The following is an 18,842-nucleotide window of genomic DNA, read 5'->3' as shown; positions in this document are numbered from 1 at the left end:
TAAGATGCGACAGTATGGTCTGGTTGGCCTTAAGTGGAATGTTCCAGAGGGAAAAAAATACTTTGTCCAACTGGAAGGCTCATGGTAGAACTGAGTATTGCAACGGCTCTATTTGTTCTGACAGAATTAAAAAATTATACACATTTTTTCAATAAAAGAAGTTTACTATCCCACCCAAATGTTTTGGGCTAGGACTTACTCCTCTGAGAATAATCTTAGATTAATAACCTTTAGTTTCTCAAGCTGATCTGAAACTTTTCTGCCTTATGTAAGCATTAGGGCCCCATGGGACAGAAGTGTGGAGTTATTTAACAGGTGATATTTTTGCATAAACTCTGTTTTGCTCAATTTTCTGAGGCTTTACCTGAGACAGAAATGGCAATAGAGAGCCCAGGAAAAGAAAAGGAAATAAATATATCATTTGAGAATACCTTTGACTGACTTTGAAGAAGACTAATAGTCCAAAAGCTTCAAATTAGTATAAAGTAATATGTTTGGGTAAGTAACCAGGAATTGACTTGAGAACCAAGGAATGGCACAAGCCCTCCTGACTGGGGATGTGAGACACTTGAGAAATTATAATGGAGGAGAACTATTTGGGGAGACAGATACCTCCCTCCTTACTGTTCCTTTTTCTATACCTCCAGCCTTGACACACACATATAGCCAGCATGCTACTGCTTTTGGAATATGGACTTCGGGTAACATATCCAGACATATAAATGAGAGCTTTATTGTATGCAGAATTTTGCTGAGTTATGGCCCTAGGTGGAATTTTGAACCCCGTAGAGGTAAATTTTCATTAAAATTTCCAGAGCTATGTGTGTGAGTTCTAGTCATCAGAGCAGAATGGCTACTTCGTGGTGACTTGCTGAGCAGGAACATTCCAGTAAGATCCACATTTGTACCAGGGCAGAAGACCAGCTGCTATCCTTTCTTCTCAACAAAGCGTTCTTGTGTTGGAACAAAAACTCTGCACTGTGTGCCCAGCAGCAGAAGGGAGGCTGAGTAGTGATGTCAAAGTATCCCATGATGTCACCACAGTTCACAAAGAATTACAGTTAATGCCATGTGAAGTGAGGCCAAATTCAACACTTTCCCTCTTGGGTACTTCACAGTCTTCTAGACAGAAGCAAGGTCAGAGGTCAGGCCTTTGTATAATTTTGTTTCGCATTCTCCAGACACCCTAATTTTGGAAGTGGGGAGAGAGAAGACAGCCTGCTAAAGAAAAGTCCTCTGACCATATGCTGAGAATGAATTCCAGTGTCTGTATGCACAAAGGTCTATACTAGGTTAATTCTTGGGATTTCTGCTGAAGACTACTAGACAGACACATTTAACTAAAAACAATATGCCACTGTATAGCACAAGGAAATATACTTAATATTTTGTAATAACCTATAAGGGAAAAGAATCTGAAAAAGAATATATATATGTATATAAACTGAATCACTTTGCTGTACACCTGAAACTAACACAACATTGTAAATCAATTATACTTCAATTAAAAAATAAAACCAACATGCCAAAAAAAATCCAAATGCTTTTAGCCATAAATTTACAGAAGAATTCAGCCCAGACCTCAAAATAAATAAGAAAGGAGAAATGTAAAATCAGTCCGGTAGCACCTGGAAGATTGAATAAATGTTAGAAATAAGAGTTAGTCGTTCTCTTTCCCTTTTAGGGTGTTTATCCAGTCATCAGATGGATTAGATTCTTCATCACAAGAAAGGGGATATAGCAAAAACTTTTAAAACTGTTTGCAATCTAATCAATTCACTGCCCTTCCTATCAGCTGTCTCATACCCCCCAACATCGACAGCCCCCTTTCTTCCATTTACTTTATAATATAAAGAGATAAGTACCACAGAACTGTTCTAGAGGATAAGCAAGCTCTTAGGAGCCCAGGAAAATCTCTCTACCTCAGACAATGAAGAAGGTAGAACTGGCTCCCTTTAAAAGAACACCTGGCTAAAATCTCATTCCAATGAAAACAGGTCCTCCTTTAGCCTTTAACCTCAGAGGAGCTTGATGCCCTGACACTTTGATGGAGGTGGGGGCGGGTGGGTTGTAGGTAGAGTAGGACAGTGGCTCTGGTCCAGCCAGACAACCAGCCTAAGGGCTAGAGCTCACACAGAGTAATGGCAAGAGTCAGGCCAGGGTCTGTGCAAGCTCACATCCCTCAGGAAGAGCCGAGAATCAGACAGGAGATCAAGTACAAAGTGAGCTTCTGGGTCCAGAGTTGGTGTTAGAGAGAGGGTGTGAAGCCCTGAGCACCATGCCTAGTGGAAGAGAGGTCAGAGGAAGACACTCAAAAATAATAAGCGTTCTCAGCTCAAAGCCATTCTGGAGTAGTGGATGAAGACTAGAGACACAGCAGGCAGAGTGACAAGTGGAAGTAAATTCTCAGGTTACAGTGCTACGAAATGATACATCTGTAGAGATCTTTTGCTTTTTGACAGAGAGCTGTTTTTGGTCTTTGGAAACTAGCGGCAGAGAATATAAGTGATGGAAGCTGTTATTATGTTTTAGGATAAGACAAGGAGGAAAATCCTTTGAAACCCACAATCTATGCCTGTCACCTGTGGCCTTACCTATAGACTGAATTCATTCATTCAATAAACTTATTAGTTGCTTATTATATCATTAGACACTGTGACCTTGTGGTGTTACATTCTAGTAGGAGATAGAAAATAAGCAATAAACTTATTATAAATAAATAAATTATATTGTATTATAAAATAAGTGCCATAGAATAAATAGAAAAGATGGGACAGGGTAAGAGAACCTGGGTCTGGAGAGGGACACAGGTTTCGATAGTCTGGTCAGGGTAGACATTATTGAGAAGGTGAGGGTTTCCAGTAAAGACTTAAAGATGGCAAGACAACTGCTCTTGAGGTGTCTAAGGAAGAATGTTCCAGTCAGAGGCAACAACCAGTGCTGTCCTAAGAGAGAAAGTGTTTGGAATGTTTGAAGAACAGCAAGGGGAGAGACCCAGAGAGAGATGAGGTCAGAGAAGACCTTTTGTTTTTTAATTGAAGTATAGCTGACGTACAATGTTGTGTTAACTTCTGCTGTAAAGCAGAGTGATTCAGGTATGCATATATATGTTCTTTTTCATATTCTTTTCCATTGTGGTTTATCACAGGATATTGAATCCAGTTCCCTGTGCTATACAGTAGGACCTTGTTGTTTATCCATCCTGTATATACCAGTTTGCATCACCTAATCCCAAACTTCCAATCCTGCCCTCCCCCACTCAACCTCCCCCTTGGCAACCACAAGTCTGTCCTCTATGTCTGTGAGTCTGTTTCTGTTTCGTAGATAGGTTCGTTTGTGTCCTATTTTATATCCCACATATAAGTGATATCATATGGCATTTGTCTTTTTCTGACTTACTTTGCTTAGTATGATAATCTCTAGGTCCATCCATGCAAATGGCATTATTGCATTCTTTTTTGTGGCTGAGTAATATTCCGTTGTATATGTGTACCACTCTTCTTTATCCATTCATCTGTCGATGGACGTTTACATTGTTTCCATGTCCTGGCTATTGTAAATAGTGCTGCTATGAACAGTGCGGTATGTGTATCTTTTTGAATTAGGGTTTTGTCTGGGTATATGCTCAGGAGTGGGACTGCTGGATTTTATGGTAACTCTATTCAGTTTTTTGAGGAGCCTCCATACTGTTTCCCATAGTGGCTGCACCAATTTACATTCTCACCAACCATGTAAGAGAATTCCCTTTTCTCCACACCCTCTCCAGCATTAATTGTTTGTAGACTTTTTAATGATGGCCTGTCTGACTGCTGTGAGGTGATATCTCATTGCAGTTTTGATTTGCACTTCTCTAATAATTAGTGATGATGAGCATCTTTTCATGTACCTATTGGCCATCTGTATGTTGATACAGGACCTTGTGGGCCATTGTAAGGACTCTCATGAGTCTAGGAGGAAACTGAGAAGTCCTACCAGTGATTGGTAAACCCCAGAGGAGAGTGCCACGTACGAGGAGTTTTCCTTTGGAAAATCTTTGCCTGGAGGACTTAATGCCTTCACATAAACTTTTTCCAGATTGTGGTGTATTAGAGTGTAGGAGAGCTACACCTCATTCGTTTAGCCTAATAACCTGTGTGTATTTACCAGTATTTCCCTGTGGCATGTGTGTCTGGCTCCTGAACAAAAGCAACTAATTTTTTTAATCAATTCAGTTGCTCCCTCAAAAAGGAAGTCCTGCCCATTAAAGATATACTTTCAAAGCTACTGGATGCAAAATATCGTACTTTTTGCCTGGTGCTTAGTCTTAGTACTTATAGCGGTAGGTAAGGTAGGCCCATATGAAAACTTATAGTGGTAGGCCCATCTGAAAAAAATAATAATAAAGGACCCCTTTGTGTTAAAAAGTTGGGAACTGTTGGTGTAGTCCATTGTTTGTTGTTCAAATGCCCTTGTTACCTTTTGGCAACAAGGTATGGCTGGAAGAAACATCTTCATTCTCCTTCTTCCTGTCTCTTCACTGCCCTTCTAACCCCTAAGAGGAACACACATCATAGAATAGAGGGATTGCTCATTGATTCAACTGTGGCAACACCAATTCCTAGTAATGTGATCTTGGGCAAATTGTTGAATCTTTGAGTCCAGTTTTATTTTTGTAAAATAAACATAAAGTTAGTTAATTTTCAGGGCTACTAGAAGAATTAAATGATGTTAACTAGACTTGGGGAGATCATTTTGCAATATACACAAATAACAAATCATTATGTTACCCAAAATGAATATAATGTTACTGTCAATCATATCTCAATTTTTAAAAAATGAATTAAGTGAGACTATATATTTTATACCTAAATCTAGCAAGCATATAGGTTTCTTTCCCTTCTCTAGGCTTTCCCTTCTGTCTCTTTCCTCTTCCATACCCCTATGACCTTTAGTCTTATTGATCTTACTCCCTTTCTGTTCTCTCCTGTTCTGAGGAAATGATCTGATTAAAGCCATTCACCCTAGATTGGGACCATGCCTATTATTTATGTGTACTCCCCGCAGCACTATAACAGCCAGCATAATGCCTTATGCTCAGTGGATTTGGTTTGATTTAAGCGTAATCCACAGCTTCATGTGTTACTCCTCCCAAGGGCATTTGGACAACAAACAAAGGACCACAGCAACGGTTCCCAACTTTTTTTTTTTTTTTTTTTTTTTGCAGTACGCGGGCCTCTCACTGCTGTGGCCTCTCCCGTTGCGGAGCACAGGCTCCAGACGCGCAGGCTCAGCGGCCATGGCTCACGGGCCCAGCTGCTACGTGGCATGTGGGATCGTCCCGGACCAGGGCACGAACCCGTGTCCCCTGCATTGGCAGGCGGACTCTCAACCACTGCGCCACCAGGGAAGCCCAAGTTCCCAACTTTTTAACACAAAAGAGCCCTTTATTTTTTTTTTTATATGGGCCTTGTGTTTTGTAAGTTTCCATCGACTCAAAACACTGCATTTATTAAGCAATAATTTGTTTTCTCATTTTATGCCTTAAAGACCTGAGTGCAATTTTAAAAGAAGTACAATAAAGATCAGGGTTTAGTTTATTTGTATAATGAGTTGGTTGAGGTTTGGAGGACCTTATGTGGTTTTATGGCAGGTAAAGATATTTTCATTAGGCTTTTGGAAATATTAAACATAGCGCATGGGCCACTATTAGCATCTTTATGAATGACCGGAGATCCTATTTTCTCGTATCGGAGAGATGTGGAGCACAAGTATAGATGAGAGGTGGTACCTTCCCATTTACTTCCTAAATATGCTTCCAGGTCACATTACATTTGAAGCCATCTATTCACCGCTGCGCATAAGTCTGGCTCTGGAGGTGGTGATCTTGATAAGATTATTCAACCTTCTTATCACCACTGCCATATTAAATATTGACTCGTGTGTCTTTCCATGGTTCATAGGCATCCTACTACAATTTATAGTCAGGAATCCCAAGCTGGAATTTTGGTTTTGTTAGTTACCAGCCATGTGACCTTGGGGAAGTTGTTTATTTTCCCTGAACCTCGTGTTATAATCTGTACTTGAAATCATTCATATCTTCAGAAAACATTCATCTTCAGAGAAATATTTGTGGAGAATTGTCTAAAAGATAGCCAGTTCATTTCTCTGACTCTGGAGTAGTAAATTAGTTTAGTCTCCCTGCAAGACAGCCATAGTCTAATGAATTTGGCTTCTAGATCACAATATCGTAGAGGTTCTGTGGCCACATAAAATCTCAGTGGCGGGGCTTCCCTGGTGGCACAGTGGTTGAGAGTCTGCCTGCTGATGCAGGGGACACGGGTTCGTGCCCCGGTCCGGGAAGATCCCACATGCCGCAGAGCGGCTGGGCCCGTGAGCCATGGCCGCTGGGCCTGCACGTCTGGAGCCTGTGCTCCACAACGGGAGAGGCCACAATAGTGAGAGGCCCGCGTACCACAAAAAAACAAAAAAAAATCTCAGTGGCAAATAGTGCTACAGTTGGGTGGCAATGTCCACTGTGGGTCCTGGTAGGAAAGATAGCTGCGCGTGTGCCATATTTGTGCCGGCCCAGCTCTAAATGCTGGAAAGTCTATCCTTAGATTAAGTCAGACCATCACAATGCTGTGTACCTGGATGATTTGTTTTGGTTTCTTAAGGTTTGGTTTTACTAAATGTTCCCTGACCATTAGGATTCATCAGTGGTTATTGAAAAGCCAGTTCTTTGAAACTTCTTGGATTTATTTGCTCAGATGTTCTTAAGACGTTGTTACATGGCATTGTCTTTCAGAAAACTCACAGAAGATACATATCTAGGATTCCAGAACTTTGAGTAATTACGATTCTCCTGAACCAGTTTGTCATTAATTCATTACATAAATATTTATTGAGTGTCCACTGTAAGGAACACATTATCCTACACATTTTCTAAAAGATCTAGTAGATGCTGTGACCCTTGTCACTGCTTATGTTTTCCTCTTTTCTAGGAAGCTCACGTCTAGATCTGTGACCCCTATCTAGAAAATGTATAGGACTTAACAATGTGCATTTATGTAATTCTCGTTTCTGGCTGTAACTCACCTTTTTGACCCTTGTTTTTCCTCTTTGCCCCATTTTCTCTTTTGTTTTTTAAAAGTTTTATTGTGTTTTATCATGTGTATATGCTATAAATCATTTTATAAAAAGGTAAAGCATAAACAAATCAATCAATGTCTAAATCTTTTAAAGATAAGGTTGGAGCTCTACTGTTTCCCTATTAACATAGATAGTAAATGAGTTATAATGTGTGTAAGAGCACAGTCTTCCCCCATGAAGTTCTATCTGAATTAAATAATTATAAATAAGAGCAGCTGTGATCAGATTTGCAGTGTCATTTTCCGTATTTGTCTTGCCCAGTGCTTAAAATAAAGGGATTTAAAAATTTCTTACCTCATGGTGTTGGATCAAGAAAAGCTTGACATCACTGGCTCAGTATTTGATGCTAGAAGTTGAGGTCCTTACGGGAAACCATTTGAAACGTGGCCAGTGTGAACCCATCTAAGCATGTCATTCTGAGGCATGGTATCTGCTTGTGGACTGTGTTTATTTACATTCTCCAAATTATCCATCCAGTGATCTTTCTTTCTCCTGTGGCTCCTGGTGTAGACATTTTATTATACATATTTCAGTGCCTAGAGAATTTCAGTCTTGTGTTCTGCTTGTTCACTTGCTATCAGCTATGTGAGGTGAAGAAAGAAACCCCTATCAGCACATACTGTAGGCCTGATGCCTAAAATCTGCATGACATGCTCAAAGTCTGTGAGCCAACTTGGACTGGATGTTATAGTTCTAGTTTTTTGTTTAGGGAGGGTTTCCCCTGCCCCCTTTTTAGTAAATCCTGAAAAACAATGAGGAAAAATCAACAGTGTTAAGTGTGTGTGCTCCCCTTAAGAGACAAAGAACTGCCTGTCTGTATGCATGTACACGTATGTGTATACAAAAAGCATACATTCAAGACACAAAAGCAAAAGTTGACGATGATGTCTAAACAAGAAAAACATCTTGGAGCTTCTCACTTTTTATATCACCTGGGACAAAAATTTTGTCTCTTTTTTAAAAAAGGAAAAAAAAACTGTGCAATCATTTTGGATGGGGAAGAAGTTAGACCACCGAGCTGACACCTAGTAGCAGAATATTAATAAGCTGTATTAGGCCAAAATACTCAGTTAGTTTTCCACCCTTTACAAAAAATTCCATGCAGTTGACAAGGTTATGAGTGGTGTCATTATCTTGCTTTAATGTTTTGTCCGGAACCGGGTGGTTCTGGGAACTTAGTGACCTGAACGTTGCCTTCCATAACATTTCATTAATAATGAGCATAGGTGGGCTTCCCTGGTGGTGCAGTGGTTGAGAATCTGCCTGCCAATGCAGGGGACACGGTTTCGAGCCCTGGTCTGGGAAGATCCCACATGCCACGGAGCAACTAGGCCCGTGAGCCACAACTACTGAGCCTGCGCGTTTGGAGCCTGTGCTCCACAACAAGAGAGGCCGCGATAGTGAGAGGCCCGCGCACCTAGATGAAGAGTGGCCCCTGCTCGCCGCAACTAGAGAAAGCCCTCGCACAGCAACGAAGACCCAACACAGGCAAAAATAAATTTAAAAAAAAAATCCATTAGAATAATGAGCATAGGTGCACATGGGTGTCTTAAAAATACTAGTCCTTTATAGTAATTCTTGTTCATGTACTGGGACAGAGGTTTAGGTTTGGCTTCTAGTTGTCATTTATAGTACATCTGTTTCTCTGTGTACACAGATACATGCAAACACACATACACACATATATACACATTTTTGTACACGTGTATGTCATCAGTGACGGCAGTCTAAGGTTGCCTATCTGTAACCCACACTGGAATTATTAGCAAACCATTATGTTTGGTGCTGTGTGTTTCAGTGATTCACCAACATTCATTGTGCATCACAAATGCCAAACGTGCTAACCGGCAAAATAGAAAGTAATAAAACAGGGACTCTCAAATAGCCCATGATCTGCTATGGAGACAGACATGTTAATAGATTAAACTCAGTATAAATTATACAGCTGTTTGAATTGAGTATATATAAAAGAAACCCCAAAATAATATTGGCTTAAGCACATAAAGGAGTTACTCTCTCACCAAAAAAAAAAAAAAAAACCCAAAAAAGAGTCAAGATGTAACCAGTCCAAGTGGGGTTCCAGAACCAGGCTCTTCCTCTCTCTCTGCTCAGCCATCCTTCCATTCTCAAGACTACTCATTTTTTAAGAAAGCCACTGGAGCCAACAGAAGGCTGGCAGGCAAGAGGGACCCTCCCCAACTAAGTCAGCTTCTTGTAAGCAGCCTTCCCAGAAGTCCCACATAACTCTCCCACTTTTATTTCACCGATTACAAGTTGGTGACATAGCCAATGAGAATACTAAATAAAATTGGAGTTCTGTTACTGAGAAAAATAGGATAGATGGGTTTTAGGTGGCAATTAGTACTCTCTGCTACATGGAATTATGAACAAAAGGCTGAGGAAGTATTGACCATCAAAGTACATAATTCTGGAATCTGAAAAAGGCTTTTTTGAGGAGGAGACACTTAATTTGGGATTTGAAGGATGAATAGGAGTTTGCCAAATAAAGAATTGGGAAAGAGCACTCCAGGCAGAAATAATATCACGTGCAAAGGCACAGAGGAGTCTGGCATTGCACCTGCCAACTAAGCCATTTCTGTATTTCTTTTTATTTTTTCTCTATTGTTAATGATAGCTCTTTAAGTGATAGTTTAACTGATTTTTAATTGATAGTTTTTCAAGTTCAACAGGTTGAGACATGTCCACAATGATTTTCCTGATATAACTGCAAATAATTTTCCACTTGGACCAAAATAAGAACATTTTATCTGATGATAAAATATTCCACATCTTAAAAATAATTGAGTTAAAATATTTTGGCATTTTAAAAGGGAATTGATACAGAAAGAAAAAAAATCTGTTGTGTCAGGGAGATGTTTGTCTTTTCAATTCTGAAGTTAAACAAAGCCCAGTTAAAACTGACTTGGTTCATATCCTAGGGTCCATAAACCCACAATGGGAACACTAAGTTGGTGGTCTGGCCAAGTTAGCCCTAAAGTATGTCACCTTCTATTTAGCTATTCCTAATATGACTGTTACTTTGGATCTATGAAGCTGGATTATTCTTTTCTTAAAATGGCTTTGGAACCAAAGGAAATCTTTAGGATTAGAGAGAGATTTTCATGATTATCTCCTTTCTGGCTCCTTTAGCGATATCAGAGTCCATTAAAATTTTTCCAGAGAAAGTTAAATCCTTTGAAAAACTTGAACTTTCTTTAATTTTAGGAGTAAACCTACTCAGGTTTGAGATACCTGAGAGTATGAGTTCCCATGCCCACTGCCCTTCCACACAGCTGAGTATCTCATAAGATTAAGGTCATCTCTCTTCAACCCCAAACAAGAACTGTAGAGTCAGTGATTCTTTGAATACTGCCTAAGTTAAGATTGCCATATTTTCTCAAAGGATTCAACCCTACTAAGGCAATCAGATGCTTTAGTCTTCTGATATCTTTTTATTGAGATAGAATTGACATTGTATTAGTTTTAGGTGTACAAAATAATGATTTTATATTTGTATATATTGTAAAATGATCACCACAATAAGTCAAGTTAATATCCGTCACCACACATAGTTACAGATCTTTTTTTCTTGTGATGAGAAATTTTAAGGTTGACTTTCTTAGCAACTTTCAAATGTACAATGCAGTATTATTAATTATAGTCACCATGCTGTACATCACATCACCATGATTTACTTATTTTGTACCTGGAAGTTTGTACCTTTTGACAACTTTCACCCATTTCACCCACCTTCAACCTCCACCTCTGGCAACCACCAGTCTGTTCTCTGTATCTATGAGTTTGTGTGTTTGTTTTTGGATACCACATATACATGAGGTTGCATGATATTTGTCTTTGTCTGACTTATTTCACTTGGCATAATGCCCTCAAGGTCCGTCCATATTGTTGCAAATAGCAGGATTTTCTTCTTTTTCAGATAGGTAGGTAGGTAGATAGATAGACAGATAGATAGAGATTATCCATTCATCTGTCAACTGACACTTAGATTTTTTCTATGTCTTGACTACTGTAAGTAATGCTGTGATGAAAATAGGGGCGCAGATATCCTTTGAAGATAGTGATTTTGTTTCTTTTGGACAAATACTCAGAAATGAAATTGCTGGTTCATATGATAGTTCTATTTTTAATTTTTTGAGGAACCTCCATACTGTTTTCCATAGGGGCTGTACCAATTTACGTTCCCACCAACAGTGTAGGAGGGTTCCCTTTTCACCACAATCTCATGAACACTTGTTATTTGTTGTGTTTTTGATGATAGCCATTCTGACAGGTGTGAGGTGATATCTCATTGTGCTTTTGATATGCATTTCCCTGATAATTAATGTTGTTGAGCATCTTTTTATGTGTCTGTTGGCCTCTGGATGTCTTTTTTGGAAAAATGTCTATTCAGGTCCTCTGCCCACTTTTTAATTGGGTTGTTTGGTTTATTTTCTCTTGAGTTGTGTGAGTTCTTTATATCAATATATTTTGAATATTAACCCCTTATCAAATATATGATTTACAAGTATTTCCTCCCATTCAGTTGGTTGTCTTTTCATTTTGTTTCTTTGTCTCCTTTGCTGTACATAAAGATTTTAGTTTGACGTAGCCCACCCCCCTTGTTTATTTTTGCTTTTGTTGGCAAATCCAGTCTGATTGTCTTTTTTTTTTTTTTTTTTGCCAGCTTTGGTTTTTGCATACTTTCTAATTAGCTAGTATCTAGGCATGACTAAAAGATGCAGTAAGCCTCACGGCAACACCTCCCTTTCATCTAGTTAAGTCTGACTCCTCATTCGGAATTCAGCTCAAAAGACTCCTCTTCAGGAAAATCTTCTGTGGCCCTTCTAAACAGATCTACCCATACTTTAAGCTCTCAGAGTACCCCATATCTGTGTTTTATAGCTTTCATCTAATTATCATTCTGCATGTGTGTGATGATTTGAGTAATAGCTGCCTCCACCACTAGACTCTGAGTCCCATGAGGGTGGACTAGAACTCACCACTGGATTGCTCCTAGAAGAGTGCCTGGCTCATAACAGGACTTCAGTCATGGTTGGATTCAATCACTGCATTTCACACTGTGCTTGGAATATAAGAATGAATGCAGAGTTGCTCAGCTCATGTGTGGGTTCATCTACAGATAAGAATTTTGAAAATAATTTCACTGCAGTTATAGAGAAGGACATCAAAGAAGCCAGCACATGCTGGGCTCTGCATGGACAAAGCTGACGTGAATTTTGAAGTGGCCTCACTGTAACTTCTGAACATACTGAGACCGATTGCAGCTTGACCACAGTGAACGCCCAGAGGTGGAACCAACCCCCCTTCACTCTCCACTTAAGATTTGGGCACTATGTTTTCCTGACATCTTTACATTTTAAAACAAGTACAGCTGCTGAAAGAGTTGTTGTTTTGTTATGTATTTTTAAAGATGCCTGTGTGCTTTTAGGGGAGAGGTACATGTTACCACATTTTAAAAATATAGCACATACATAACACAATAGTAAACAGTTGTATTTTTCATACTTTTGCCTAAACATGTGTTTGCAATTATTAGTTGAAGGTTGCAAAAAATGAAAATCAAGCCTCAAAGAGAGTTCATGTTAACAACCTTTTGAAAGACAGGATGGATTGTGGGGACATTGTGAAGATAAGCCCCTTCAAATGTCACTACACTTCTCATTTTATTTTGTCAAAGACAGTAGTTGAAGTAGTTTGAGAGTAGAATAAGTCTTTTGATATTAGATTTCACTAGAACTATAGAGGTACAACCTGATTTAGTTTGGATTTGCATTTTTTTTTAACTTGAACGTTGGAAAGAAAAGATTAGGGATACAAACGAGTTTGCCCACATAATTGATGAAGGCTTGTGATTTTGTTAAGCCCGATTTGGATGAAGCACAAATGTTTTGTTAGATGTATTTAGAGCTCAGCTACTTATTAGCTAAGTGCCCTTGGCAAGCTTCATGGCCTCCATGATTGTCTTGAGAATGAATGAGATGTGTGTCTTGTGCCTGGTACAGGACAGGGCCAGTCAGTAGCAGGCACTCACTGTTGGCTATCTCTGCTGCCCTCTGTGTCAATCCTCTCTTCCACCACACACACGCACGCTACCCTTGTTTTTGTCTGTTGGCTGATTGGGCTGTGCTGCATGGCATGTGGGATCTTATTTCCCGGACCAGGGATGCAACCCATGCCCCCTGCAGGGGAAGCACAGAGTCTTAACCATTGGACCACCAGGGAAGTCCCAGCAAATATTTGTTGAAGTCCTACAATTTTCCAAGCACTGTTCTAGTTGCTTGGAATACATCAATGAATCCAAAATACAAAACCCCACCCTTATGCATCTTACATTCTAAGGAACATATAGAACATAGAGATTATTCATAAAATTTTTCCTGCTACAGTTATCTCACAGTTGTATTTTTTGTGATTTGGGTGAAGCATAATTATTGACACTGGGAATTATTTTTGAATTAAGTTTCCATTATGTTAATAGTTCAGGATCTTCCTCCCTCCCTCACCTTCTCCTCCCTCCCCCCTCCCTCCCATCTTTCTTTCTCTTTGTATATTTCAGTATATTTGAACTATGAAAATGTCTTTATCCACGCTACATTTTTTCCTTCTTAGCCTGATTCAAATTCCAGCTGAATTCGGTCCCTTTCATGGGAAGCATGTCTTAGCCTTCTCAAGGATGATAGGAGGATGATTTGGTGGTGATGGAGCTCACCATGGATCCCTCCATATCAGTAGGCGCCTGGTTGAATTACACATCTCTCTTTCTTCTTAGATTGTTGGCTGCGATCACCAGCTGGGAAGCACCATCAAGGAAGATAACTGTGGCATCTGCAACGGAGATGGGTCCACCTGCAGGCTGGTCCGAGGGCAGTATAAATCCCAGCTCTCTGCAACCAAACGTAAGACACTCCAGAGATGGGGCAATTTCTGGGCTTTCTCCCTGGCTTGCAACTAGGGAATAACACCTCCATCAAAATGAAGACAAATCTGAAGATACTGTGGGAAGAGATTTATGTTCCTGTTTTGTGGATTAGTTTGGGTGAGACAAGTCAGGTCACCCGCTGCAACCCCAAGGGAGAAACCTTTGCTTTTGAGGCACATTAGGAGGGAACTAGACTTGGATCTAGATACACTCTATGTGCAAGCGTGAGCTTTGCTGCCCAGTGTGAGGACAGACTGCATCCCGACCCCTAACTGATACATAGTCTGGTGGAATAGCAGAGAGAGGGAAGATGAGAACTAATGCTCTCCTACCACGGTGAAATCACGTGGTCTTCGTTTACAAAGTGACCTTTGGTCAGTGCTGATCACAGGTTTCTCCAGAATTAATATTGGGCAGTGATTATGTGAAGGCATTTATTGACTGTTGTGCCCTAATCTCTCTATAGCAGCTGAATAAATGTGTGCCTGCTATGCATGTACATGCCGGGAACTTTACATGATCATCTCATTTAATCCTTATAACAACCTTATAGCAAGGTACTGTTTATCCCCATGTTATGAATGAGATAACTGAGGCTTAGATAGATTATGGGGCTTGCTCAGAGTTATACAACTATGTCAGAGCCAAGATGTCAGCCCAGAGTCTGATTCCAGAGCTTAAGTACTTATTTGTTCCTCTGGACTGTCCCAAACCCCGCTGACTGTTTCCATGGCGGGATATTTGTAAAGGAGTTACATGGATTAGGCAAGGTACTTCAAATATCTACCCAGCTGGGTTCTGCTAGGGTAGATGCTCTATGTTCTCAGGATACCTGACCCAGCAACAGAGTCACCCAGGAACCCAGACCATTTTACCATACACGCTTCTCTGTGACAATCACTGTTCTAGGCGCTGCAGCAAATGCAGATAGAAATAAAACAACCCTTGTAGTCAAGACCGTGCATTTTTTAGAATAATTTGACCTTGTTTGGCATAATATGTCAATTTTGCCTTTATCCAGAATGCTCCAATAGGTCCTTAATGAGGACCTCTTTGAACATGTCTACCCTGGCTTGGGAAATGAGAATGAATGTCTTTATTGACTGTGGTATTGTCCTCTTTACTTGTTGACTAGCTGGAGGAAAACACTTGACATATGGGGGGTTTATGGCTTTAAATGGACTTGTAGGTCAAGAAGAAAAGGCACTGTTTGCTGGAGAAGTATTCCGAGTAGTCAGGAAAAGGCAGCTCGCCAAAAGGATGAGGCTCTGGGGAAGAAGAGGAGGCAGGAAGAAAGACTAGGAACATTTAAACACATGAAACATCGGAGCTGCCAGCGTAGGGAACTCTCCCCATTCTACCACGCCTGCAGGCAGCAAAAAATGTTATTCTGAAGAAAAGCGAAAAAAAAAAAAAAACCCAAGCAGAGAGAATGATGAAGGGTGAGGTAAGTTAGACATTGATGTAGTACATTCAGGTGAGATTTTTTTTTTTCCTGTGGTTATGCATTGGTAGCTTCCCCTATTAGATGAAAAATCAAACAATTTAGAAGATGAAAACTAGAGGAGGATAGAGGCATAATTCTTCTGTAAATCTCTGAAGACATGGCAGGATATTTGGGGAAAAAAAGTTACATTTAAAAGGTCACTATGTGATTTTTTTTAAGTGTAGAATCTATTAAAGCCCTATAATATTTATTTAAAAAAATAAAAACGAAAGGTCACTTTTATAGAGCTCTTTAAGGAATACTGAAGAGTCGAGGTCATTCTAATCATTTGTGCCACATAATTGAGTCAATGTTCATTATCTAGGAATCTAGGGACTTCTGTTAGGCACAAAAAGAGATGACTGGTATTCGTGCAGTGACTGCTGTATGGCAGCTCGTTGGGGCGTGTTTTCATGGTGAGATTCCTTCGTTTATTCCCTCTCACATCCCCTGCCTTGCTGTCCTCATAGAAAAGCCCAAACACTCTGCTCAGATAGATATTCCTCTTACCCTCCTGTTTAAAGGGTGATCTGGGTCCTTTGGGGCCTGAATCACTGGAACAAAGGTGGAGAAGCTCTGAAAGAAGAAACTAAAGCAAACTGAGAGCCATAAGTCAGTCTCTAGGTCTGCAAATAAATACCTCAATGAAAAGTGCTCTATTCAAACCAACAGTGGGTAGATTACATAACACACAACCCGATGATGATCCATAATGACACAAGGCGATTGATTCATTTACCTTAGCACTGACGATGCCCCATGACAAAATGATTTATATCAGTAAAGCCCAGCGTATGCGTGCATCTCACCACAATCTATCACAGATGCTGAACAGGACGCCTCACTTATGTTTTCTCCACCCCCAGAAGAACCTTCCACCCTGCATTTACAGACTGTGAGGTGGCCCACAGGCAGGAAAGATTAGGCTGCTCTGCGGGGCCCAGTGTATGAGCCAGGTGAGCAGCTTTCCACCCGTGCAGGCCTGGAGGAGTTCTGCCAGCTCTCTCCCCTGCTCTCCGCCAAAAAGCACTAGAAGCCAGCCACATGCTCTTTTCAAAGTCCTTATATTCATACACCCCACATTGAACTCATTTTCTTCTGAACTTACGTTCAAGTTTTTCCCTTATGTTATCAAGCCTCGCGGGAACAAAGAAAAAATAGGAGAGTGGAGAAAGACTATGATGGAAAGTGTCAGAGGAAAAGGAGAAGTAGGAGAGACAGAGCAAATGGCTGCCATTTGCTGGTGAATAAAAAAGAAGCCATCTTCGTATTAAAAGACATTATTATTGCCTAATACAAATGCAGAAAACAGAAATAGGGCTGGACCTAGGCACTCCTGCCCCCTTTTGAAGGAAAAGACTGTCCACTGAGAGCGTTCAGCCTTTCCATTTCTCCTGGTCACTTTGTTCTACTTCCCCAACACGATGAAAAAAAAGAATCAAATTTAGCTTACATCAACTTACTTTTGATTTTTAAAATGAAAAGCGCATTTTCTCACACATGTTATTGACTTGTACCATATTATGTATTCTCTAAGTATACTCCGAATACACTTAGACCCAGAGCCAGCCTATATTGTATCAATCTGATGTCTCCAGCTTTGCAAACTTCTCAAATGTAGCTGCATGTTTTGAAAATGCCTGGGTATCCAAAAGCTCTCCCTCTCTCTCCCTTGAGTGTCAAGGGCTAAACTAATTTATATCAAGATAAAGTGAAGCTTCTGATACCTAGCTTTCCTTCTCAGACTGTGCTTGTGCTGATTTATAATGGCTATGGGTAAACGTATTCCAGGTTTATCATTCTGGCTCAAAGATTTTGAGGTAAAGGCTGTTTATAGTAAAACACATAACATATGAATGTTTTTAAAGAAAGCACAAAACTCTAAAGAAATTTCCACCTTGCACCTGACCTCAGGCTATATTCACAAGCCACTCGTTCATTTGTTCAACAACAAATATTTCTTGGGTACCTGCTATGTGCTGAGGAACTGTTTTAGGTGCTGGAAACACAGGAAAGAGCAAAACAGACAAAAATCCATTTTTCTTATGGGACTTTCATACTGGTGTTAGGGACAGACAAAAGGATGAAACAAATAAACAAAGTATATATGTGTCATGGGGTGGTAGGAATCATGGGAAAAAGGAAAGGGAGGGAAAAGAACCAGAGATAGAGATGGGCTGCCAGCCAAAGGTGTTGGAGGGGATTGCAATTTTAAATAGGTTACAAAGAAAAGACTCACTGATAAGATGGCATTTGAGCAAGGATCTGAGGGAGATACAGGTAGGGTACCATGCACAAGATAGGGGAAAGAAAATTCTAGGCAGAGAGATAAGCAAGTGCAAAGGTCCTGAGGTAGATGAATGCTTGACATTTTTCTTAAAGTGACTGAAGTAAAGTGAGTTTAAAGAAGACTAGAAGAAGTGATGAAGGCCAGAAGACTGTGAGGTGGGGTGAAGAATGGCACAGATACTGTACGATTTTGTAAGGATTTTGGCTTTTAGTCTGAATGAGGTGAGAAGTCACAGCAGAGGAATGACTTCATTTGATTCATTTTTTAAGAGTATCACTCTATATGCTCTGTTGAGAATAGACTATCGTGAGTCTAACTGTGGAAATAAGAAAAGCAGTCAAGAAGCCAGACCAAGAATGAGGAAGATTTGGACCATAGTAGTGTATCCCATTCTGTGTATAATGCATTTCTTTGAGTCCAAGACATCATTGATTGAAAGATGTGACATTATTTTATGCACCAATAAGAAAAAAAGCCTCCACTGAAATTAAGAAATTATGACACAATGCCTTCTAACCACTCGGGGATTTTACTTGGTAGTTATTAAAAGATCTACTTTAGTTTTTATTTTTTTAACATTGTTATTGGAGTATAATTGCTTTACAATAGTGTGTTAGTTTCTGCTTTATAACAAAGTGAATCAGCTATATGTATACTTATATCCCCATATCTCCTCCCTCTTGCATGTCCCTCCCATTCTGCCTATCCCACCCCTCTAAGTAGACACAAAGCACCGAGCTGATCTCCCAATGCTATGGGACTGCTTCCCACTAGCTATCTATTTTACATTTGGTAGTGTATATATGTCCATGCCACTCTTTCACTTCATCCCAGCTTACCCTTCCCCCTCCCCCTGTCCTCAAGTCCATTCTCTGCATCTGCATCTTTATTCCTGTCCTGCCCCTAGGTTCTTCAGAACCTTTTTTTTTTTTTAGATTCCATATATATGTGTTAGCATACGGTATTTGTTTCTCTCTTTCTGACTTACTTCACTCTGT

The 18,842-nt window shown here is 40.0% G+C and overlaps 1 protein-coding gene across 7 annotated transcripts in view; it reads left to right on the top strand.

The window, feature by feature from the left end:
- The window catches only part of ADAMTSL1 (ADAMTS like 1), a 755,614-nt gene that overhangs the window by 422,495 nt on the left and 314,277 nt on the right, over positions 1-18,842 (top strand). For all 7 annotated transcript variants that reach the window (XM_029201839.1, XM_029201841.1, XM_029201844.1 and 4 more), the window contains exon 5: positions 13,919-14,045. In XM_029201839.1, the coding sequence (XP_029057672.1) occupies positions 13,919-14,045 (127 nt within the window). The remainder of the gene's footprint in view (positions 1-13,918; positions 14,046-18,842) is intronic.

Source organism: Monodon monoceros, unplaced genomic scaffold (genome assembly GCF_005190385.1).
Source record: "Monodon monoceros isolate NGI ecotype Baffin Bay Population unplaced genomic scaffold, NGI_Narwhal_1 Super_Scaffold_5, whole genome shotgun sequence".
Lineage (NCBI taxonomy): Eukaryota > Metazoa > Chordata > Mammalia > Artiodactyla > Monodontidae > Monodon > Monodon monoceros.
Note: the sequence above shows the minus strand (reverse complement) of the source record. Positions and strands in the feature narration are given on the sequence as shown.